At 38.1% G+C, this 26,694-nt stretch overlaps 1 protein-coding gene across 8 annotated transcripts in view; it reads left to right on the forward strand.

The window, feature by feature from the left end:
- The window catches only part of BICD1 (BICD cargo adaptor 1), a 211,399-nt gene that overhangs the window by 163,295 nt on the left and 21,410 nt on the right, over positions 1-26,694 (forward strand). For 2 of the 8 annotated variants that reach the window (XR_011440022.1, XR_011440023.1), the window contains exons 5-8: positions 2,946-4,040; positions 8,296-8,447; positions 11,948-12,155; positions 13,246-13,439. Coding sequence is in view for 6 of the 8 variants with exons in the window: in XM_001503123.6 (XP_001503173.1) it covers positions 2,946-4,040; positions 8,296-8,447; positions 11,948-12,265; positions 13,246-13,439 (1,759 nt within the window). In the remaining 2 variants the exon portion in view is untranslated. Of the gene's footprint in view, positions 1-2,945; positions 4,041-8,295; positions 8,448-11,947; positions 12,266-13,245; positions 13,440-26,694 lie in introns of all 8 variants that reach the window. The other 6 variants (XM_070271222.1, XM_070271221.1, XM_001503123.6 and 3 more) reach the window with 3 other exon arrangements.

The raw sequence follows: 26,694 nt of genomic DNA on the forward strand, positions 1-26,694 counted from the left end.
CTTTTGGAATATTTTGGTTTCTGTAGCCATAATACGTAACCTGTGGATTGTGTTTCTGTTGTAGACATGGGCAAGCACTATGTCATAAAATCAAAGCTACAACTTAGAAGCCTCTAAAGATAATTTAAAATAAATATTAATTTAAAATTAAATATTATTTTGAAGGCTCTAAATAATAATTTAAAATAAGAAACATTTTTTTTGAGTTCTACTATACAGGACCATACTATGCAGGTGGTCCTTGCTTTACATGATGTTGCAGAGCCCTAAGGATGATTCTGCAAGCTGAAGTCAGGCAAACAAACAATAATTAGTGGAGAAAATTACAATTGTTCTGCTACCTGTAAAAACTTTTTGTTAAAACATTAAAAACTCTCTTACTGTTGGTTATAAATGTATAGAGAAATGAAAAAAATAGTGAAACTACTTAGTACACCATAATCTAAAACTTAGAAACATTAAGTTTTTCTTTATAAAACCTTGTCTTTGAAATACAAATTTAACCCTCCACCCCCCCACCCAAAATCACTAGGGAAATTTCATTTTGCAGAATATCAAAGCTATCCAAACTTTTGAAATAAAAATTTAACTGCCCCCTCCCCCCAAAAGAGAAACTTATTAAGAGTAGTTTAATCTTGCCTTTTTCTGATCATGTAACTTATACTAGCAAGAATCTTTTCTATGCCTTGGTGAGTTGTCATACTCCTTTCTAAGTCTGGATCAGCTTCCAACATTTTATCCTTTGCACTTTCAATGTCTGAAAATATCTCTGAGAGTACTCTTAGTGTTCCCGTGTCACTTCCTCTAGGACATTTTCAACTTTACTAAGTTGCTTTGGCTGCATATCTAAAGTCCAAACAACATCAGTGTCAACATTCCTACATTCAACTATTTCTTCTGTAATTCCATTTATGTTTGATTCAAATTGCACTGCCAGCTTTGTCACTCTTTGTTTCTTCGCTGTTTGTTCTTTTCTTTCTTTCTTTCTTCTTTTCTTCCTTCCTTCCCTCCTTCCTTCCTTTTTTCCCAATTCCCTCTTTGGATTATCTATTTTTGTAGAACATCATGTGGGTGTATCACTGGGAGACAAGAAGACGACACAATTACGCACTTTGCTGTCTGTGAGTGAACTGAATAGCAGATATACAGTGACTAATCACTGACAGACTTTGAATGAAGTGATGTGGTTGGTCACTGGTCATGATGTTATTAGGTGGTGATTTTGTAGACTGAAGCAGCAAAGTTTGTACTTTACATATTGCTCACAGTTAGTATACTGGTCATTGAAATTTGAACTGAGCTTTGAGAGAACTAGTATTTTAACTAAGTCATGGTCACTGAAATTCATGCATATTAGAACCTTGCCATGTGAGAACTGTCTGTACATGACAATTATATGAAGGATATCAAGTACCACAAAGGATCATAAAAATACTACTCTACTGTATTATAAATTTTTAGATAAATAGATATAGTTCTAAAGTAATATGTTGGTTAAAATAAATATTAATTACACTTTAATAATTAATATTTATTATGTTATTATAATAATAATTTTATTTGCCTCCTAGGAATCTAAAAAAGTTTGGAGGGATGTAATGTATGATCTAGGAAAGTTTGTAGGTTTGAATTAATAACTTCCTTTTGATGCAAGGATATTCAACATCAATGCATTATCCTTAAAATAGGTCTCATGATGGTTTACTTTAAAAATCAAGAAGAAAGAAAAGAAAAATCAAGTGCAGAGGGATATGATACCTCTTATATAATGCTTTAAATTGTAAACATTATTTCCTTATTGAAAAACATATTTACGTTAAAAGCATGTAAAAACTCAATTCATAATAGTGATTACCTGTATGGAGAGACAGAAAATGGTTTTAAAAATTCTCAGATTACAATTTCTTATATACTTTTGTTTAATGAGACTGTATGTTATATTGAGACCTGAATATTTTTCAATATACAATAGTACTTACCACCTACATAATGACAAAACTGTCACGTTATTCAAATTAATTGCTAATTTTTAAAATTCCTATTTTGAACTGAAAGAATTGAAATGATTTGTAAATTGTTCTTTTAGCCCCAAAACTCTATATTCTCTGACTTTTATATTAAAAGCTATCAAATTTAGTACATGTCTATTTGGGAGGATTACGTGCTTATTTTTAAGGGGATGGTTAAGGTTCTCAGCATTGTTTAGTAAGTTAAAGCCTTAGGTTTTAAATCTGATTTTGGGTTGAGCTCTGGGAAGAAAATGATAATTCATAGGCACCTTGAGACAGTCACTTATCCCACATGAACTAAGGAGCAGATGTACTCCAAGGCTCTCGAAAGAAAGAAATGCCAAGTACTATCTCATGAAATCATGTTCTGTTTTCTGCAAGGTATAAAAAGACAAAACTAAGATTGTTTGAGTAACATTCAAGTTCTATGAATATATGTGTATAATGTATGAAAATTTGAATGGGTAAATATGCATAGTATACTTCTTTCAGAATGATGTACTTTTAGATTGATTGACTTTACTGGAACTGCTGAAATAAGAAAACACAGTGCAATTTAATTTGAGATAATGGGGACATTGGCTGTGTTGCACTTATTTTATTTTATTTTTTTTTAAAGATTTTATTTTTCCATTTTTCTCCCCAAAGCCCCCTGGTACATAGTTGTATATTCTTCATTGTGGGTCCTTCTAGTTGTGGCATGTGGGATGCTGCCTCAGCGTGGCTTGATGAGCAGTGCCATGTCCGCGCCCAGGATTCGAACCAACGAAACACTGGGCCGCCTGCAGCAGAGCGACCGAACTTAACCACTCGGCCACGGGGCCAGCCCCATGTGTTGCACTTATTTTAAATGTATATGTGCCCAACTGTGATTGGATTAAGGTCATCATTGGCATTGCATTGATGTCTTTCAGAGACTTTTTCTTGCCCTTGCAGGTAGAGCGAGAAAAGGCCATCCTTCTGGCCAATCTCCAGGAGTCCCAAACGCAGCTGGAACACACCAAGGGGGCACTGACAGAGCAGCATGAACGGGTGCACCGCCTCACAGAGCACGTTAATGCCATGAGGGGCCTGCAGAGCAGCAAGGAGCTCAAGGCCGAGATGGATGGGGAGAAGGGCCGGGACTCAGGAGAGGAGGCCCATGACTACGAGGTGGACATCAATGGCTTGGAGATCCTTGAGTGCAAATACAGGGTGGCAGTAACTGAGGTGATCGATTTGAAAGCTGAAATTAAGGCCTTAAAGGAGAAATATAATAAATCTGTAGAAAACTACACTGAAGAGAAGGCCAAGTATGAGAGTAAGATCCAAATGTATGATGAACAGGTTACAAGCCTTGAGAAGACCACCAAGGAGAGTGGAGAGAAGATGGCCCACATGGAGAAGGAGTTGCAAAAGATGACCAGCATAGCCAATGAAAATCACAATACCCTTAATACGGCCCAAGATGAGTTGGTGACATTTAGTGAGGAGCTAGCTCAGCTTTATCACCATGTATGTCTTTGTAATAATGAAACCCCCAACAGGGTCATGCTGGACTACTATAGGCAAAGCAGAGTCACCCGAAGTGGCAGCCTGAAAGGGCCGGATGATCCCAGGGGACTTTTGTCTCCACGGTTAGCCAGGCGAGGGGTGTCATCCCCAGTAGAAACAAGGACCTCATCTGAACCAGTTCCAAAAGAAAATACAGAGGCCAGCAAAGAACCAAGTCCAACCAAGACCCCCACAATCTCTCCTGTTATTACTGCCCCACCATCATCTCCAGTATTAGATACAAGTGACATCCGCAAAGAGCCAATGAACATCTACAACCTTAATGCCATAATTCGGGACCAAATCAAGCACCTGCAGAAAGCTGTGGACCGGTCCTTGCAACTGTCTCGTCAAAGAGCAGCGGCACGGGAGCTGGCCCCCATGATCGATAAAGACAAGGAAGCCTTAATGGAAGAGATCCTCAAGCTGAAGTCCCTGCTGAGCACCAAACGGGAGCAGATCGCCACACTGAGGGCCGTGTTGAAAGCCAACAAACAGGTGATCTCATTCTCCCGACAATGCATGCTAGCCAATGCTTTCTTGACTGGTTTATTCCTTAATGTTTCTCAGTGTCTACTATGATCAGGATGAGAGGTCAGATTCCTGGTCAGCCGAGGAAGAAAACAAACTGTGTCCCAGTGTCAGATCAGAATGTAATAGTTATTTTTAAGTGAGTGAATGAAAGAAATAGGAGAGTAGCTATGCACTGCTAGATGGAGGTAAAGGTGAGGAAGTTAAAGCTGGAACAAAGGAGGAGATCCAGTTGCAGATGAAGAAAGGCAGTTCAAGTGGTACTTATCAGGAGACCAGCAGTGGTTGAGTGTGGAAACAGGAGACAGAGGGGATGGCAGATTAGGCTGGCATGGCAGCTTACACCAAGGAGACAGAGCACGAAAGGCACCCTGGCAGGCAGCTAGAACAAAGAGAGGGGAGCTCTCTAGAAAGAGATAGAGAGGTAGAGAGAGAAAGAGATATAAAGAGAAAATGTGCACTAGCTCTGCTGGTGACTACACGTACAAAATTTAGGTTCAGCTGGGATGTTAATTCAGCTGGATCACCCCTTAAGCAGCAGAGAATTTTTCCTAACCATAGACCTTGTCCTTTTGGAATAAGTAGGAATGCTGTAACATGACTACCTGACTAATTCCTTGATCTTCTTGATGACTGAATTTCTTTTCCTCTTGAGCTCTGCCTGGGTGGGAGTGCTGTGAAATATAGCCAGGAAAATATTTTTAACCTCTGTTTAGTTTATCGGGAAAGTGAGCCTTCAAAGATACATTTGAGAAGGGTGCTGAATAAAGGGTGTTGATGAAGAGAAGTAACAGAGCATCAGACACCTTCCTGCAAATGTAAGCAGTGCTACTGTCGGAGAGTGAGAGTTAATGTCAGATTCAGAGTTCTTCTCTTTTTGCCCTTCTCGGGGGGAAACCACACCATTGTCATGTCATCTACAGTGCAGCTTTCTAGCATCTTTATCTTCAGTTCCCATAAATCCATTGATAGAATTTGGAGATCTATACCACAAGCAATAATATTGTTTGCACTATAAACATGTTTTCTATAAATCTAAGGGCAGAATTAGGACCTTATTTTATGCCATCACTTCAGGGGAATAGAAAATATGAGGGTGAATGAAGAATTTGTGAGAGCTCTGACTCCAATTTGAGGTCAAAATGAAGGGATTTGTTACCATAAATCCAAAGACCCAGTGATTTAGAGTGATCATAAATAACCAAGACTGTATTAAAGCTTAGACAACCTTTATCAAGAACATAATATCCTGAGCATTCTTGGTCAAGCCATTCAGATAAGTTCTTTGACTTCCTCCTGAAGGTTGAATATTACCAACCTAGAAAGCTAGATCTATAAAAGTGTCAAGATGCTTCACTGACACAGAAGTACAGGTAAGCATGGTTGATCGGCCAAGAGAGTCTAATTTGTGAAGAAGCATTCATTAATTATGTATTTCATGGCAGGTAGTAAGTAGGGATGCAAAAATAAATGACTAGTAATCTAGTAGGAGTTTAACATGTGCCTATAATTATTTACAGGATAGAACATATCATCAAGCACTTCAGAGTGGTAGAAACAGTGCCACAGGAATTCAGAGCAGTACAAAGCATTCCTGGCTGCGTTTTTATTTTCACAGTGGTTTGTGGTACCATTTGCATTACATTAGCGTCACAGCCCTTATGGTCTCAGTAAATTAAGTGAAAACACATTTCTAGCCGTGCATTTAGTTTACATTTTAATGATGTTGGCCCTATTGCTGTGATGCCTATGTGCCATAAATAGCTTCAGGTATCTACAGATGACATCCGTTATGTTAAGACTTCATGGAATGTTTATTATCAAGACAAAGGTAAGAATTCCGTTGTAGAAGAAAGAATCTCCCTGTTTTAAAAATAGGCATTCTGCATTCTCTGTGACTCTTTTAATGTACTTTAGGAATTTTTTGTAGGCACAGTGTCTTCTGATGAAATAAGCAAATATTTGTGAAGTACCATCTGTGTACTAAACTGTGCTAGATGCTAAAGATTCCAAGAAGACTAGTACATGGCTCCTGCCTTCCAGAAAAGGACTCACAGACTAGTAAGAATGTCAGAATAGAAACAGATAATTACAGTCTGATGTTATACATGCTGTAATCCAAGTTAGGGGAACATTGCAGAGGAAGTAACTAATGTTTCCTAGAGAAGTTAGAAAAAACTTCAGAGAAACAATTATACTTCTTTGTTCTTAAAAGATAAGGAATTGTGGGGCTTGCCCTGTGGCTGAGTGGTTAAGTTTGACCGCTCCGCTTCAGCGGCCCCAGGTTTCACTGGTTCGAATCCTGGGCGTGGACATGGCACCGCTCATAAGGCCATGTTGAGGCAGCATCCCACATGCCACAACTAGAAGGACCCACAACTAAAGTGTACAACTATGTGCTGGGGGGATTTGGGGAGAAAAAGCAGGAAAAAAAATTAAATCTGTTTAAAAAAAAAAGATAAGGAATTGTTTTCCATAAGAGGAGGAAATAATTCCAGACAGAAAGAACAGGAAGTAGAGAGGCACAGAATAGGATTATACATTCAGGGAATGGTGGTGAAGACCTCTGTGGCTGGAAACAAGACTTTTTATTTAGAAAGTCAACTTTGGGATGTGGAGAATGTGGCCAATGCAGGTATCAGCAAATCTACTAATGGGTTATAGATACTTAGAATTTCTTAATTCTGAAAAAAACTTTGTGCAGAAAGAAATCTACAGACAAAGCTGAGTCCTTTGAGGCGTTTCTCACAGATAATAAATGTGTTCACACTTCTATTTCAGCTCTTGCTCTCCGTTATTCCCTTCCCTCCCCTCCTTCCCTTAGGTAACTGACCATGTGGCACCACATGCTTACAGATTTGTTACAGCTACATTTTCACAACTTAAATTTAGCTGTTCTAAATGAATATGTGTCTAAATTTTTTAAAAATTAAACTGCCATTTTTCCCCATGTCAGTTTCTGCATTCTGGATAATTCTCTGAATCTGTAATATTTCTGAAGATCCTACTGAGTTATGGCACAATAGAACAAACTAAAGTGTTTTATGAGCAACTTCTCATGTTAATCTGAATTTAAATCAATCAAAACGAATAAGAAATTACTTTGGAATCAAAAGATTAACAAACTACCCTATCCCAAAATTGTTTTAATGGAAAAAAATCCATTTATAGACATTAGCTCTTTGCATAAGAACATTGAAGCTATCCATTTCAAGCACAAAAAGAAATATTAAAAACCAGGGTAGTCTTCCTGGGAAATTCCGTTAGGAATGGATTTTTTTTCCATTAGTAATGGACTTTTTCATTAGTATTGAATATTTTTACACATTCTGAAAAGTAGTTAGCAGTTTGTAAAACTGGTATATTTTGAGTTTGCCTTCAATATGTACACCATGTGCTATGCATCAAACAAGCAGTCCCGAAATATACATTGATGCTATGCATTGATTCAGTCACTGTTGTTTTTTTTTCACTTTCTAGTATCTGTCGGGCTAGTTCTCAGTTTGAAATACTCTCAATTCCAAGAACTTCAGACATGCCCAAACCCCAAACTCTAACAAAGATTTTAATTCATCCAACATTTTGGAATCTCTGCTTTTATGAAGATTGTGAAGAATTAAATTTGACCATAATTCATTGTTTTAAAGAAGTTGTATGCAAAGACTTAGGAAATAATTGGTTCTTTGTTAATTCTTTTCCTTAAATATATAATATGGATTTATGGTTTGTCATACACTCATGTTATAAATTGCAGCGGCCTGTGTCTTTTATTCTATGTGTTCTGGGCCCACAGAGCATGGGTGACACAAGAATATTTGAGTTCTACAGTATTTCAGTTGGAAGCTGTGCTTCTCCACTAACTCCTTCTTGGTAAAATCCTTCTTGTATGAAGTTTCATTTCAGCTCCCTTCCTGTCTGAAAGGAGGCACTCTCAACCATCTGCATTAAATATTTACTGAACTGCTATCATTCCCGTAGCTCCGGATGCTGACTCTGGTTCACAGCTCACTTCCAAGACAAACTTAACCACTTTATGGATTCATAGCATGTTTTGACATTAAAGAAAAACGACCTGTGTCCCAAATACATGTATATGTTTATATGAAATTTAACCAAATCAACTCCATTTTCCACTTATGAAAGAAAGTAATAGCATGAAGAAATCTGTATGGTAGATTTTCTTGATATGAAAATGGTAAGCATTGTGATTTTTCTGCTTTAGACGGCTGAGGTGGCTCTAGCCAACCTCAAGAACAAATACGAAAATGAAAAAGCAATGGTGACGGAAACGATGACGAAACTCAGAAATGAACTGAAGGCTCTGAAAGAAGATGCAGCAACTTTCTCGTCCCTGAGAGCAATGTTTGCAACAAGGTAACAGTTTCCTCTTCCAAGATTAGGTGTGGTATGTGGGGAAAGACTATAATATTCACGTGGGCATCTTCATGCATCCTGAGTGTATTTGGTGTGCTGTCTAAAAGGATAGGCTGTGAAGAAAATGTATAAGATTACACTCTGACAAATCTAAGAAAAAACCTTTTGTGCTGTTTTCTTTTTTTTTTTTAAAGATTGGCACCTCAGCTAACAACTGTTGCCAATCTTCTTTTTTTTTTTTCTCCCCAAATCCCTCCAGTACATAGTTGTATATTTTAGTTGTGGGTCCTTCTAGTTGTGGCATGTGGGACCCCGCCTCAACATGGCCTAACGAGCAGTACCATGTCCGCGCCCAGGATCTGAACCCTGGGCCGCCAGAAGTGGAGCTCTCAAACTTAACCACTCGGCCACAGGGCCGGCCCCTGTGCTGTTTTCCAGAGCCCTCTACTGGACACATTGGGTCAAGCAATTCTTTTACGTAGAAGTATTTTTAAATTAATATTATAGATATTTTTCCAGAGCTTATGTGCTCAAAATAATTAGACCAAAAAAAAAAAAAGCCTCCAATAAGAGGAAAAAAGCCCATTTCCTAAAATAGCTAAATATTATCAGCACTGAAGTTTGTTTCTGTGATTGGAGTACATAAAAATGTTTATCATTAGTAAGTATTGTGTGAGGAAGATACCTGCGTAATGAAGATTAATTTCATCATATCAGCTAATTACTTAGACTTTAATACACTGTGATTAAAGTATGATTTCTAAAATGTAATTATATAGGGGCTGGCCTGGTGGCACAGTGTTTAAGTGTGCCCGTTCCGCTTCGGCGGCCCAGGGTTCGCCAGTTCGGATCCCGGTGCGGACATGGCACTGCTTGGCAAGCCATGCTGTGGTAGGTGCCCCACATATTAAAAAAAGTGGAGGAAGATGGGCACGGATGTTAGCTCGGGGCCAGTCTTCCTCAGCAAAAAGAGGAGGATTGGCAGCAGATGTTAGCTCAGGTCTTATCTTCCTCAAAAAGAAACAATAAACAAAAAAAATAAAATGTAATTGTATATTACCAAATTGTTTACATTGCCCAACTAGTTCATTAGACAAATATTAGTTACTACCTCCTCCAACCCGTTTCATTATGAAGTGCCTCTGTATTTTGTTTTTAGACTTGAAGTGATTGCTGAGAATGTATTGATTCAAGGGTTTCAAAATCCTGAGATTTTCAATATAGTGTTGCAATCTCTTTTTTGCTGTCACAATTCAGGGCCAAGACAAAAACAGTTATATATCTTATATGACGTCAACTTGGTACAGAATTCACAAAGCATAATGATGGCTTTATTTGAAGATTTAATAAATAATTTACATGTAGCTGATATAAGTATAAAAAAAATCCTGGGTTTTATAGGAGCCCTGGCATTTGTCCAGCTTCCTTTGCATGTCAGGAGATTAAAGGCACAAGCTCATACTTTGTGACTGACTCTCTTGGAGATGGCAGTGAGGAGGCTGAGTGCCAGAGGGACACACGGGGGCAGGGGGACTGACCTCTGGGTCTGAGCAGGTGGAGTTTGGGGAGTAGAGTATGCATACTATGGCTGCTATGGGGGGCAGGATAGAGAATGGAGATGGTGCACAATGCCCGCCTCTTTGATGAAAGAAATCAGTCAGCATTACATGTAGAATCAAGAAAACATATTATTTCCTCTTTGAAAGAGAAGTCAAAACATTTTTAAAGGGACATTTAAAATCTCAACCTGATTTATATCAGAATTATTACCCCCAAATAGTGCATTTTCACAGAAATTTGGTTTTTTTGGGTATAGTAACTGCCTTACTCCTTAGTATTTTTACAAATATTGTTATCTTGTTACTGCCCAAGGTGGGGGGGTGGGGGATCTGCTCACTGCAAGACATGCCAATAATCAAGAGGCAAGGTGGTAGGAGAGAAAGGGTTTTTTATTACAGCTTGCTAGCATAGGGGAAGATGGCCAACTAATGTCCGAAAGAACCATCTTACAGAACAAAGACTACAGGCCAGTTATATGCGGGGCTAGTCTTTGGGGGTAGGGGAGGCAGCTGGTCTCTAGGTAGGGACCTCCATCTGATCTCCAGGTGCAGGCAGACATCTGGTCCTAGTTCCTGATAGTCTTTTGGTTTACTGGATATGCATCAGAGACCGGAGCAGCGCCCTATCCCCTGACCTTTCAGTTGTCCTTGATGATGGCCATCAGCACAGACTCTCTGCCTGGGGGTCATCACATTCCTCAGGAACTCAAAAGAACAAAGTTATCGACTTACTGCAGCTGGGAGGGACGTAAAATCTACAGAGCATGTCTGGGTTAGTTAGTCAGAGGTCATTCAAAGTTACAATATGATTTCTTTTCTACAATATAGCTTCCCTTATGTCAACCTCCTGTTGAGCCTGCATCAATCTGACCAATTAAATTAAATCAAGGGTCTTGAAATCCACATTGTATTTTACTAAGCCCTGATTTTTTCTTAGGCTACCCCTACTATGCTTCTTGACATTCAAGGTTAAGGAAAATGGGAACCACCTGGATCTCAAGTTCTTTCACTGCAGAGTTTGTCTGTTTTTTCTTTAGAATGACACAAGGCTTGTGTTAATTTCAAAGTTTGTACAGTACATTTTAGATAACTCAAAGTCAGTAACTATCTGCTGGCGTCTGAAGAGTATTTATTATTATCTTAGTGGGTAAATAAACTCAGGAAAAAATGCTGAATAATTGTGAGAATTATCCTTGCTTCCAAATGTATATGTGCTCAGGTTTTACCTTTGGTGGGGAAAAAAGGTTACTGAGCTTATCTTCCTACGGCAGCACAAGTATCAAACCTGAATAAAGATGTTCCTGACAGCCTGCTCTGTCTGTATCAAACTCTCTGCAAATCTGGGTTTTCTTTGATGCCTATTGCTTTATCATCTGGCTAAGAAATCACTGGAAATATTCAGGTCTCTAATTCAGGCTAATATGCCATATTGAAAGCAGTGGCAGCTGTAATCTGTACTCAAAATAAAACCTATAAATATAGGTACAGAAGGAAACGATTTTTTCTTTATAAACATTATTATTCCTTTGCATTCTGCAGACATAGCCTATAACAAACGTGTCACATTCCTCCAAAGAATACAATGTTACACAGTAGAAAAAGCTATTGTAACACATCTAAGATGTGTGAACATTACCTGAGACTTTACTGTTCATTCTTCTGCCACCGTAGAGCAGCCCCCACACTAACTCTGTCCCTAAAGTTTGAGATGTCACCTGTTAAGAATGTCCCCATATGTACTCCATTGTATGGATGAACCATCAGTTATTGAACCTGCTCTGCTGTTTCCAGTTTTCTGCTGGAATGGATTACCTCCATTCTGCTCTAGGAAGACCAGGTCTAAACATCTAAATTCCAGTACAGTTCATTACTTTTCAACTTCAGTTCCAAGTTCAATTTCACCAAGGTTTTCTCCTGACCACTCTTCTGTTTGGGTTCCAGATGTGATGAATATGTCACACAGTTGGATGAGATGCAGAGACAGTTAGCAGCCGCAGAGGATGAGAAGAAGACTCTAAACACTTTGTTACGAATGGCTATCCAGCAAAAACTCGCCCTGACCCAGCGGCTGGAGGACTTAGAGTTTGACCATGAGCAGTCCCGACGCAGCAAAGGCAAACTTGGGAAGAGCAAGATCGGCAGCCCTAAAGTAAGTGGGGAGGCATCAGTCACCGTGCCCACCATAGACACTTACCTCCTGCATAGTCAGGGCCCACAGACACCCAACATTCGGGTCAGCAGTGGCACTCAGAGGAAAAGGTATGCATGCAGCGATCTTCATAGTATGGTGCAGTGGCCAGATTTTAGTTAACTGCAAAAATTAATGTGCTCTTATTGTGGAGGATGGAGGAAGGGAAGGAAGAGAAAAACTGAGAGTGGATGTACAATTGGGCCTCGCTAATGCTGGTTTTTCCAAATCAAAACCTTTTGATAATTGTGTTTATTCCTTTCTATCCCCCACACCCCACCTCTTGATTAACCATAATATAATTTTTCAAGTGTCTGTCAACATTTTTTGTTGTTCCTTGTATGCATAAATATGCCTCTCCCTTACCTCCAGCCTAAAAGTTGGTAGATAAAAGGTGGATATTAAGAATGAAGTTATGTTTTACATGGGTGATAAGTTTAAAAATCATTGTACCTCTGGTTATGGTGCTGTTTACTGGCTTCTCTTTAATGGGGCAAGGATATGAGTATGTTCTCTTAGGGGAACTTTTGTTCATGTGACCAAAACTGATGGTTGACTGAAAGGTGATATCTATCTTTAGGCAAAATGCAATGGAATGTGTATAGTCTTTTTCTTAAAAGCAGGTTTTGTGCTTTTTTCATTTGGTATGTTACTATTACTCAAAGGAATCACGTGTAAGGTGTTTAGTGGCTTGATTATTTTGTGATCTTTTTCCAGAGTCTTGGATGTTGAATTCCTTATCCTGTGTTTTCAGTTAACGGTAAAATTTTTATTTTAGGAGTTTTCAGTAAAGAATCAAATAATATAAATAATTTCTATTTGTGGTTCAAACTGACTAACTGTAATAAATCTCTTTTCCAGTATCCAGCATAGTTTCCAAATAGGGTTGTATCCTGGTATGGAAACTAAGCAATTAGCAAAAATCTTGATTTACGTGTTAAAAAAAAATTAAATGCCGATATAAATAATGTTGTCAATGGTGAGGCTTTGAAAGGTAATTAAAGTAAAACTTTTTTGTTTCCTATATGTATTTTCTTGGATCTCCTGCAAGACAATTTTCACCTTCCCTTTGTGATCAGAGCCGTCCCAGGACTTCAGGGGCTTCCTACCTACAGAATTTATTAAGCGTTCCCCCTGAGCCCACCTCCACAGAATCATTTCTTCTGAAGGGCCCCCCTTCCATGAGTGAATTCATCCAAGGGCACCGGCTCAGCAAGGAAAAAAGGTTAACCGTGGCTCCACCAGGTAAACATTTTTTCCTTGGGTGCATGTGATGCAAATGGTCAGTAGCATAGATGACTCTCCCCTTCCTTCCTCCCCCTCATGCCCACCCATCCGCAGAGTTAACATTGGTGATGGGTCAACTGCTACAGCTCAGATAAAGATGCTTTCCACTTAGCTTCCAGTTTCCTCCTTTACTCAGCCAGACAGTCAGAGTCTCCAGCGACTTCCTTTTAACAGCCAAGGATGGACAATGAGAGTAGGAAGGAATGGGATAAGTTCAGGGGAGACTAGCAACAGATGCCATGCAGGACACACACCTGGATCCTGTTTGCAATTTGGTGGCTCATAGCGATTCCATCTTGGTCAAATTTTGTCATTTGGTTCTGATCATTTTTAATGTAATTTCGGTAAAGGGAGCCATCTTTATAAAAAGCCTTTTGGGCTAATCTTTTGTAGTGACTCAGAATGTCTCCTCAATCATTATAGAGAAGATAAAAGTAAAAGTCCTTTAAAGTTTTGCTCCTCAGAAACATTTAGGTCTTAGTGTAATGTTCTTGTAGTTTGCAAGGCCTTATTGATTTATGCTTACCAATATGCTCACAATTTACTTTATCTTCACTCTTTTGCATTTTTCTGTTTTACAATTCTTCCTATGAAGGGTCTCAACTGAAAATGTGACTTCTGGCAAATAAAGATCTTCCTTTTGAGAAATCCCTGCATGCTAACTATAGGTCAGAGATAGCACGCAGGAAGTCCATGAAACAAAATAAGCCCAAAGGCCACTATCATTAGGCTGAATGAAATTTTAATGAATGAAAAATTAAAACTAATTCAAGTTAGCAGTCAACAGTTAGAAACTCAAGAGATTTCACATGAACATCTCTATTTCTGGCCTCCCTTGAGTGATTCTGAACATGTGGCAGCCCTCGGTCTGCATTCATGCATGTCAGCAACCTGTCAGAGCTCTGTACTGGCTGCTTTTAAACGGGGCAAACTTTGCAGTTTGCCACAATCCCCCTCACTCCCTATTACTTATCCCCAGCCTGCTGTACTCATTTCTGTGCTCTTCTGTTCCCTACTTGTAGACTTTGAGTTCGCCACCTTTGCCACGGAATTTCTTTTGTTTAAATTTACCTCCTACCTTATTTACTCTGACTTTTACCTTAATTCCTTTTTGGAAACCTCAGCCTTTGGATTTCTAATATTTTCCTTATCTAATTCATGAATCAGCCTAATAATTGGGATTAAAAGATGTGGTGTGGAAATTTATAGCGCATGTTCAACATTCTAAGAACAGTTGAGGAAATAGGTCGTGATAATGAGTTGGAAGAGCGTAACAGCCAAAACGTACAGCTGAAAAAACAACAACCCTGCTGGGGGTTCCTATTGTTTTAGACCCCTTTGGAAGGTGCCTTGAAATATCTGTGAATTGCCAAGGTGGTAATGATTCATCCATACACCTAACTTGAATAAAACCCACAAGTCTTTTTAGTGTTCCAACTGGATTCAGTAGCACTATCTACTAGAACTTAGGAAAGAAATTCTATGATTAATAAATAACCCTATTGTATTTTAATTTTAAAAGTGTCACATCAGTAAGATAAAAAATTAATAATAAATATTAACAATAACTATTTTCATTTTGTATATGACTATTTGATCTTTGTTTACATTAATATCTATTTCACGTCATTGTCATTACATTGTGGGAACCATTAACATTATATCATAAACTTTTGTATGTTACTACCTAGTCTTATTTTTAAAGGTTATTGTATCATAAATTTTATTTCAGATGTTGCTATCACATCAATCACTACTTCCTCTCTTGTTATCCATGGAGACAGTTTTCCATTATTTGTTACATTATACAGCATTGCTAGGAATATCCTTATGCATTCAACTTCTCATCTATTTAATTTTTTTCGCAAGAGTGAGATCACTGGGTTAAAAGTATGACCATCTTTATGGTTTTTGCTCCATTTTGATGTTGCTCTCAAAAAGGGTATATCAATGTACTAAAAGCCCCACAAAATATTATTCCCATTGTCACACATTCTGAGTCTTTCTGCTGCTTCATGAACACTCTACACATCTTGCAACTCTAAGGCTAGTTAGCATACATGAATGAAAGTACCATTATGTTGTCTTTAAGTTCTTTAGGTTTGAAAAACCAGAAAATTCTATTGGCCTTAGACATGATTACTATATACAAGATTAGAGATGTAAACAACGTGAAATTGAGTATCATCATTAGGCCAGAAAATCACTTTAATGACAAACTAGCATATTGATAAACCTTATATTTTTAGCCATTTATTTTAAGTTAAAATAATAAAAGAGGGGAGGAAATAAAGCTATTATTATAGCCTGAGGAATTTTCAATTGTATATCATGGAACAAACCAGATTAATCCTTAATGAATTCTTAGGTCAACTCAGCAAAATTTTCTCAAAGGTTCTGGAATGAATTGCTATAGAAACTGACTAACCATCTATACCACTCAAATGTAGCTTCTTAAAATATCTGCATTATTGACAATATATATTATTTTTCCTAGGCTGAACTATATTGGGCAGGACATATTAAACAATATTTATGATGCTTTTATTATATAAAATGTTTTCATTAAGCTGAGAAAGGGAAAATATGCAGTCCTATGTTCTGTGCAAGAAATATCTTAAACCCAAGGGAAATAATAGATTTTATGAGTATTTTTTATTCATGAGTTTAATATAAGTATTGATTATTATAAAATTTACTGGCTGGGAACAATATATATTCATTTTAAAAGGACAATTGTTAATTTTTCAGAATGCTTTTTGATAAGCATTGTTTTCTAAAGTATATTTTTAATATATCTTTTTAGGTGATTTAAATTATTCTAATAAGCATACATGCAACTTATTTTCTATTGAGGATCATTGAAGTAATTAAATCAATAAAAAGGAAATTAACTTGTTTTGTATCCTTTGGTTGAAGAATTGCAAGAGATATAAATCTCACTTAAAATTTTAAAACACAGGACATAAAATAGTATACATAAGGGGTGTTTTCAAATAGATTTCATTTCTGTGAGATGGTCAGAAGAAAACCCCATCTTCTTTAAGACACAATTTCTGGAGAATCAACTCCAGGATGGGGCATTGATTTTCAAAATTAGTAGAATGTTTTCTACGAATTGATTTGCAACATTAATACCTTTTGGAGGAAAATTCTGGCCCTTGCCTCCGACTTTGGCTCAATCTCTGCTACCTCAGCCCTGAAATTCCAGAGTTACTGGCCATGGCTTGTTGACCTTCTTGTTCTAGACTTTATCCTTATCCTGGCATGTAAACTCCAGTGTCCTTCTACCCATACCTACCAGCTTTGATGAACTTGAATCAAAAGGGACCCTGTTGTCATCAAGGAGTTTGCAATCAGGCAGCAGATATAGTATATCTTCATAAAATCATTGGTTATTTTGTAGCCAACATTTTATCTTGATGCCTTAACTACCTACTCCTATATAATAATAAAATCAGTCTACCAGAATATGTAAAAGGGGGGCCAGCCCAGTGGCACAGTAGTTAAGTTCACATGTTCAGCTTCAGTGGCAAAGGGTTCGCCGGTTCGGATCCCAGGTACAGACATGGCACCACTTGGCAAGCCATGCTGTGGTAGGCATCCGACATATAAAGTAGAGGAAGATGGGCATGGATGTTAGCTCAGGGTGGGTCTTCCTCAGCAAAAAGAGGAGGATTGGCAGCAGATGTTAGCTCAGGGCTAATCTTCCTCAAAAAAAACCAAATTAGAATATGTAAAAAGAATCTATATAATTCATGGGCAAGAGATATTATTTCTGTAGTAAAGACCTGACTGCATCATTTGTACAGGTAAATTGGGTTCCTGGACCCAATTGCAACGTATGCAGGCTTCCCCACACCAACAAGCAAGCTGACACCAGCTGGGTGTCCTATAATTCAACTCAATTCTGACACTGTCTACCTGGAGGTAGCCTCAGATCCACAGGTTGAGGACTCAGTCCTACAAGACTGCCCCCCGCCACCCCCAAACTCACACTTCAAATGCCAGTCACAAGCCTAGGTCATTACTTTAGCTTCTGACTGGCTGTAGATTGGCAGTTCCAGTGACGCCCTCCTTGGACTTCAGATGCCACTCTCAAGTCCAGGCTGTTACCTGTGCTTCTGACTGACTTGCTATAAATCAGAGGTTCCCATGACCCCCTCCTCAGATTCAATTAATTTGCTAGACTGGCTCACAGAACTCAGAGAAACATTTTACTTAGTGGATCATGAGTTTATTGTAAAAGGATATAACTCAGGAAGAGCCAGACAGAAGAGATGCACAGGGCAAGGTATGGGGAAGGGGTTGGAGCTTCCATGCCCTCTCCAGGTGCACCACTCTCCCCGCATCTCCACATGTTCACCAACCTGGAAGCTCTCTGAACCCTGTCCTTTTGGGTTTTTATGGAGGCTTCATTACATAGGCATGATTAAGTAAATCATTGACCATTGGTGACTGATTCAACCTCCAGCCCTTTCCCCTCCGGGGAGGTGTGGGGGAGGTGGAGTGGCGACACAGGGCTGGTTCTTCTGGCAGTCAGCTCCATCCTTAGGTGGGGTCCAAAAGTCACCTCACTAACATAACAAGAGACACCTTTGTCACTCTCAACACTTAGGAAATTCCAAACGCTTGGGAGCTGTGAGCCAGGAAGTGTGGACAAAGACCAAATATATATTTCTTATAAATCATAATATCGCAACAGGATAAACAAGAAATAAACTTGAGCAAGCAAGTTTGAGCTCTCTTCTTGAAGTAATAGCCTAAGCAATTTGCTCTTCACACTGTGTTTTCCATGTAGGAGCTTTTCCTCTTGGACGTTTTGCTTCCCCATATCATTTCGATTTCTTCTGTCCCGCCTCTTCTCTCTTTCCTTCCCACTCTCTCTCTCTTTCTCTGACAGCATCACTGAACTACTGTGAGAGAACGGTATTATTTTGAAATCTGAAAATTTTCTATGATATTTTAGATTTTACTGATTTTAAAGCAGCTCACAGAAATGTGTTAACCTTACATATGTGATCACCCCTTTACTGTTGATGTATAATCGACAATAGACACAAACCTGTTTGTTAGTGAAAATTGCCTTTACATTTCACTGCATTCAAACAAATAGACATTTATTTGTCTGTTGTGTTGCAAAGCCTGTGTTCTTAAGCATGTGCCCAAACCACATTTCTCTCATTAACTCATTTGCTCATTCACTCATTCATCAAAATTTAACAGAATGTCTTGAGCACCTCCTACGACTCAGGCACTTTTCTTGGCTCTTGGTATAACGTAACGATACTCAAGTAAAACACCACCCTTGTTCTTCAAGAAGCTCGTAATCTGTAGGAGAGGTAGGCAGGCAAATAAGTAGTGATGTTAATAGATGTTCCTGGAATAAATAGAGGAGTTAGGGTGGTGAGGAACATCCCCCCAGAAGAGATGTGAGCACTGCATGAAAGGCGACTAGACCTTCATAGGCAGCAGGTAGGGGTGCAGGTGTGGGTGCAGCCTTGTAGGAAAGGAGGTCAATTTGTGCAAAGGCCATGAGTGTGGGTCTAGAAACCAGGTGAGGACTTGGGAGTGAGGGGAGATGACAGTGGAAAGGCAGGCAGGGACTTGAAAACAGAGGGCCAGGTTAGTGACAGCAGAGTTCATTCCGTGGGCAGAGTTAACAGTTTTAAGAATAGGACTGGGTTTTTATTACATAAGATTGTCTTCACAACAAGGTAGAGAATGGATTAGATGCGAGTAACACCTAAGGAAATGAACAGATAAAGAATCTAATTAAATGTGCAGGTGAGAGGTGGTGGAGACTTAGAATCAAAACTTTGAGGGAGGCTGGCCCGGTGGCGCAGCAGTTAAGTGCGCACATTCCACTTCGGCGGCCCGGGGTTCGCCGGTTCGGATCCTGGGTGCAGACACGGCAGCACTTGGCAAGCCATGCTGTGGTAGGCATCCCACATATAAAGTAGAGAAAGATGGGCACAGATGTGAGCTCAGGGCCAGTCTTCCTCAGCAAAAAGAGGAGGATTGGCAGCAGTTAGCTCAGGGCTTATCTTCCTCAAAAAACAAAAAAACTTTGAGGAATATGAATGTTTACACATGTCTGAAGTTAGAGAAATCCAACTATATATGAAAGCCAGTATGTCCTGTGTACACACAACCTACTCTAACTGCCTGTGTTCCTTCCTCCTCCCGTGTTTTGTGTGAGGAAGGAACTCAGTGAATGATCTTTGAACTCACTTCCTGTACTAGCAGCCTCAGGGATTTTTTTCCTAAAGTATATTTTTTCCTTCTCCATTTTTGTATGTTCCACTCCCCAGATCACTATACTTTGTTTTTCCACAGGATTCAATTCTCTAAGTAGCAGGTGTGAACAGCATTCGGTTGACATCTGTCACTTTTTAGGCTTGTATTTTCTTCTAACATAGCCTCTACAGAGTTCTTCTGATGCTGGAGTATGTTGCCCTTGGTTTGGAATCTGCCAAAACAAAAGTTAATTCAAAAATATTAATTCACACAATTACCAAGCACATGTTGAAAAATACATTTTTGTATCTTGGCCCAATGTAATATGCATTAGAAATTGGTTCAAATTTCTGAATTTTAGTGAATCATGTATGCTGCAAGAGTATTTTTCTCTCTTTTTCTGGGTTAGTTACGATTCATTTTACAGTGGAAATGTACAACACCCTCAAATTTCTTTTCGTTTCTTTCAGTATTTCTTCAAGTAGCGAGTCCATTTTTACGGGAAATCTTTTAGTGTAGCATGATCTTGAGTTGGAATATGCACTGTTAAGAATGTCATCTGAGAGGTGTGTCTCTTCTTTGGATTGTCTCTCTAATGACAGATACCTAACTGATAACTAAAAAATACAGGAATTTATCTCATTTTTTTCTAAACAGGTGTATATTTGCTTTATTTAGATAAATACCAAATATCCTCCCACTTAGCTGAATGTTTTGATTTTCATCCAGATAAACTAGTTTCATATAAAAATATTTTAGAATTTTAAGATTTTTCCCCTCCCTTATTTTCTCTTGCAAAGGGTTTGGCCTCTATGTATTATATATACACCAGTTTTACCATTGTGTACATAAATGCACAACAATTATGAAGACTTCTGATCCCTTGTCTTCACTAGGTAAAATTAACCGCTTCCTTCTCTAGGCCTCACGACAAGACAGCGCATCATAATTTGTCATAAAATCAATGTTCTCTGAGTCTGTAAGCTTTGGGGCTTGTTCCTTGGTCTTTGAATCCCCCAGGTCTTACACTGTACTTGGCACATACTAGACCCTCCATTTGTTGGATAATTGGTAATTAGTCCAACTTTTCTACAATATCTCAAAATATACGGCTTTATTGTGGTTTATCACCTAAACAGGAAGTTCTTCTGATGTACAGAATTATAAATAGTATATTTCAGATGTGACTTAATGGAGGTAATATAATAAAATCTACATAACAATTGCGTTTGGAAATTTTTCAAGTCACTTATTCACTTTTATTATTTAATCCAGGCAGTATGTTTATCATTTTGAAGTTTCTTTATTTGGTTGTTTTAATATATGGATGCCTAAAAGTCAAGGCAATTATAAGAAAATATTCAATTTAGAGGGCAAAATTTATGAATCAATATAGTACAGAGTAAAAGGTTACATACAAATATATAGGCTTACCTTATTTTTTACTTTCTCATTCCTTTTTATACATTTTTTATAGTTTTTAAGTATATTTTTCAATAGGTAATGATGGTTCAAAATTCAAAAGGTACAAAATGAGACACAAATAGAAAGTGGCTCTCTCCACCCACAACTGTGCCCAGCCAACCTTGTGTATCCTTCCAGAAACATTTTCTGCATATACAATCCAATATGTATAAATATATACATATATAATTAAAAATATGTATTTCATATATGTATTAACAATAACATTGCCACAACCACATTGTGATGCATGCTATTTTTTTCACTTAATATATCTTAGCTTTTTCTTTCATATCAGTATTCATCTTTTTGTTTATTTCTAACCAGAAGTTATAGAGGAGAAGAAAGATACACTTGAACCCTTTGAGAAAGCTTGAAATGTTTTCATGTGTAGAATAAAAATATGTCTTGCCAAACAATAAAATGACAATTGCAAGAATGTTTCATCTTCTACACCAAAGCAATTCAATAGAAATATGATGTGAGCCACATATGTAACTTTAAATAATCTAGCAGCCACATGAGACAAAGTAACAAGTGAACTTAATTTTAACAGTATATTTTATTTAACACAATATGTCCATAATATTATCATTGCAACATGCAATCAATAGAAGTAACATTTAATGAGATATTTTATGTTCTGTTCTTCCTAGTCTTTGAAATTTCAGTGTGTATTTTGCACTTAGGGCACATCTCAGTTTGAACTAGCTATATTTCACGTGCTCAATAGCCAGATTTTGCTGGTAGCCACTAGATTGAACCGTGGCGTTCTAGACCTTCTTACTTACCAATAGTTTCAACCGGATATGATTTCTGCAAGGAAATCTAAGTTTTAATCACCAACATCTAATATTAAAATAAGATTAAGATGGCAAATATTTAGGTTTCTTTTCAAATGAAATATGGAGCCAAATGTTCGCTGTTGCAAATTGATTCTGCTTTGTTCATCTCTGATTGGTAGCAATGCTCTTTTAAATAGACACCTGTTAAATGTTTGCATACCATTCTTTATACATCTCCTTTGTTTGTTACAAGATCTCCTTGTTAGTACAAGAATTTAATTCCTATTGTTTAAGTATATCCTTAGAAACCATATTTCTTAAATATTCTTAAAGTAATAAAACAACTTAATTTTTTTTAGTTGGTGTAATCAAGCTTGCAATAAGTCCACCTTATTTATTTTAAGAGGGGGGTACCTTGAAAACGTTTTCATCCTGCCATTTCATGCATCCTGCCGATTTTAAATGGCAATTTTTCAATGACAGCATACATAGACTGAAAACACATCAAACTCTTTCACAGTGGGCTCCATGTGTTTTCCTTTTTCCCAGGCTAAAAGAGAAGATAAGGACAATGCCAAGTATATCCTTCCATGGTACAAATTGAAACCACTCAATAAAAGATACAATGATTTGGGGCCGGCCCGGTGGCGCAGTGGTTAAGGTCGCACATTCCACTTCTCAGCGGCCCGGGGTTGGCTGGTCCGGATCCCGAGTGCGGACATGGCACCACTTGGCACACCATGCTGTGGTAGGCATCCCACATAGAAAGTAGAGGAAGATGGGCACAGCTGTTAGCTCAGGGCCAGGCTTCCTCAGCAAAAAGAGGAGGACTGGCAGTAGTTAGCTCAGGGCTAATCTTCCTCAAAAAAAAAAAAAAAAAAATACAATGATTAATGGAACATCTGATGACCACAATTGTATCAGCATTTTTATTTTGTTTTATTTTTGTTTTTGTTTTCTACTCCTTCCTTTGTCAGTTATACTACCCAGAACTTGCATTTTCTTAACAGAGTCCATATTCAAAACCTGAGCATTGTAAATAAAGTAAGCTATGATAAAAGGGTGGAATTATTTAATTACTGAAGGGATCAACATGAAAACCAACACTGCAGGAGGAATGTGCATAGTAGATTAGATCATATTTTCAATGCACATTGACTATTTTAGTGTAACTGTGTAGTTTTAAAGTCTTATAAATTTTATTAAAATTTCATTAAATCCATGGAAATTGAAACTTCCTTATTAAAATCCTCAAGGAAAAAATTATAGTCTTTCTCTAATATATCCATTAAGTTAAAGAAAACATACTTATTTGCTATTCCTAATTGTTACCTATTCAGGGCAAAAGTGATCAGGTCATACCTGTGTCCACCGGAGTCTAGCCCTGTGGTACAGAAGATAGAGGCCTCCAGAAGGTGGCTGAGTCTGGAGCGGTAATGGGGAGGCACGGGTGGGCTGAGGCACACAGAAAACCCAGGCCATTCCAGGCAATAACTGCTTTCCTCTCCTGACCCTGCCCAAATGACACTTTCTGGCTCACTAAACACTGTCAACAAGCAGATAGAAAACCCAAAAGGAAGCAAGCCTAGGATCGGTTCCTAGATCCTAGCTGCTGCTTCGGATTCACTGCAGTGACCAGCTGCTGCCCCCACATGACAAACTAGTCCAAATACTGAATTTAAAAATTGCCCTTTATCTCGCCACCTTCTGCCTGTGCGTGCTCTGCATTCTCAAGACAAAGAATAGCCTTTATTCCACCAACCTGCAACCAGTTACCCACAGCACATAAACCATAGTTTCCTTGGTGTCCTTTGTGCCAGGAAGTCAGGTGCTATAACCGTTTGCTGTTGGCATGGCCTTGCCTTCATATCCCGAAGCCCCCTTGCAAAGAAGAGTTTTAGTACTCTGTCTGGGTGGGCAGCTGGGGTCTCTCCCTCACTGTATTGCAGGGGAAGGTGGCCATCAGCATCTTCTATGCCGTGCTCACACCATTTAATCTGATCTGCGGGCACTCGTCTATTGTATTCAACTGTTTGCCCTCACTGTAACCACTAATAAGCTCTAGTATAAAAACCCTCTGATTACAAGGCATTTCCTGGAATGTTCTATCCAAAGTGTAGCTTTCAAAGGACTTTTTCTGTCTACAAAGAATACTAAGAGAAACCTAGTCAGAAAAAGCCACAATAGGTACTCAGTGAAGCCAACCTCTACGTTAACAGCTGTAGGCTCTCCTTTACATTTCTAAGGATATAGAGACAGCTAGAGTGAAGAAATACTGAAGGAGCTTCTCCCAGCTCTCAGACCCTGATTCTATGAAGAAAAATTATTCTCTCCATAATTGGGACTGAAGCTCATTGTACACAATCCATGTTCCTAGATAGACTTATAAGTAACTATGTTAAAATATCTCAAAACAATATAGTATAGTTTTCATCAAGAAAAAGGAAAATTCCCATTACCTAATATACAGAAGAAACTTTTTTTTGACAGTTTAAGGTATCTCTGTGTTATGAACGGACTACATACAATGCAGGAAAGAGCAGTGTTCCGAGTTCACACTGAGTTCTTACACTTGGGTTTCCTTCTCAGAACTGAGGGTTCCATTTCTAAAAGTACACCTGTTTTGTTATACTAGTTATGGGGACCACTGATTTAATTCAGAAATGCTTTTCTGGTACTCGTCAACATGGCAGCCAACCAAACTCTTCTGAGACATTACTAAACCGAGTGGAGAGTGGACCTCTCTACACGCTCAACCTGGGTGCAGCGGCTCTCGGAGCTCTGAGTGAGTTGGGCAGGGTCTGAGCTCTGGCTGTGAGCGTGTGCAATGATGGGTGCTTCTAACGCTCATGAAAGCCTACACTTACTACTTCCTATTCCTTTGTTTTAAATGATGTAGTGAAAATGCAGTTCCATAGCACTTACACCTAGACTGCTTAAAGTGACCTCGTAATTAAACTTGTACAGCTGATCAACCAGAAAAGATTCACAGGGCACAGTATTCATTACACAACGCCTCCTGCCACCCTCTTGTTTTCTTCTTGCACAGCTGTGTGTCCGTTCTTCCACACCCCTCTTTTTAGTCATCTATTGATGCTTGAAAGATGTCATATAACCAATAATTTCATTGTCCTTATCATTGTCACCTCTCGGCTGAAAAGAAATAGTCATTGATATACTCTCAGTATCACGAATTTAAAGATTTTGTAAACTATACATGTAGAAGCCACGTTTGTTTTGGCTTTGCTCGTGACTGGACTCCAGGGATTTCCTTTCTCTTGTTTGGCATATAGGTTATTTATGTCACTTCAGTGTGTCCAGTCCACAAATCAGATCACCTTTGGAGGCAGTGCTCCTCCAGCTGGCCTCTGATATAATTGCAGCAGTCACTGAATGACTAGATTAGATTGTCACTCTTAAGATAATTACTTAAAAGGAACAACTTCTATAATTTCAAATATTTGCATTTACAAGTTTCTATGAAAATATGTACATTTATTTTGCAGGGTAATGATTTAGAGCGCGATTCTCATTTCAACTAAACCTACTTTGGTGGATGTAAAATTGGTACTTCTTTTAGTTGAAGAAGATACACTTTCCTCAGGTTAAGGACTTTTTCACTGCTCTGTTGTTGTTTATCGAGTCCATTTTTTGCTCTAAAGCCTCACCTTCCAATTCTTCATTGCACTTAAGATTATGTCTTACTACAAATAGAAAAATCAGCCTATGATCAGTTTGGATCATAGGAACTGAAATTCAAAATTTAAAGTAGACCAGAGCAAATGGCACCCAGGTCCCTGGCACAGACATCCCAATGAGGATGCTGCTTAGTTCATCTTAAAAACGTATTTGTGGCTTTCCAGGCAATCCTGGCTCCACTTCTATTCATAGGATCCTTTAAAAAAACAAGTACTTATAGTATAGTCATTTACTCTGAGTAGGTATTTATTATGTGATGACAATAGAATCAGTTAAACATGAATTTTTTTCTCTTTTTATGCACTACTTGACATCAAAAGCAAAAAGAGGTAAGTTGGCTATAAATCTGTAGGTGAACCTTATTTTCTTTAATAGATTTATTCCTTAATAGCTTTGCTTCAGTTAAATTTCTACAAATCAAATATTTTTACATTAGGAAGCTTGTCATTATAAATCCTTATTCTTTTCTTTGAAAAATGAATAAGCACCTTTTGTAAACTTCAATTTTAAAAATATTTAATATTGAAACATATTGCTTTTCCTTTAACCGAGTTATATTTATGGTTTAATTTACTTGTGAGGACATAGTGCATTTTGAAATACTTGGTTTAGTTTTGGGTTTTCTGAATTGTTTTCCCCGCAAAAATGTGGGTTGCATGTTATAAGTATTTCTTCTCTTAAAAGAAGGGGGGGAAAAGTCAAGAATCAACTGACATTGGTGAAAGCCTATAATTTTCAGATTCATCGCTTTACAGAAGAGGATGTCCTGAATCTCTCAGAATATTTTCTAGTGTTGATTTTTCTCGAAATGACCAAAAAAAAATATTAAATAAGAAAATCAAACACATTTCACTAAGTGGTGTCTCATATATTTTTCTTGTTTGGGATCTATTTTTGCAATTGATCTTTTTAGTGGGTTCATGTTTATAGTTTAACTTACTTCTCTTTTGTTTATTTTTGATGACAAATTAATTCTGACATTTCAAAGCTATAGCTGGTCTTCATCTGATGCATGCATGCTGTTA

The sequence above is a fragment of the Equus caballus genome, chromosome 6 (assembly GCF_041296265.1).
Source record: "Equus caballus isolate H_3958 breed thoroughbred chromosome 6, TB-T2T, whole genome shotgun sequence".
NCBI classification, from domain to species: Eukaryota; Metazoa; Chordata; class Mammalia; order Perissodactyla; family Equidae; genus Equus; species Equus caballus.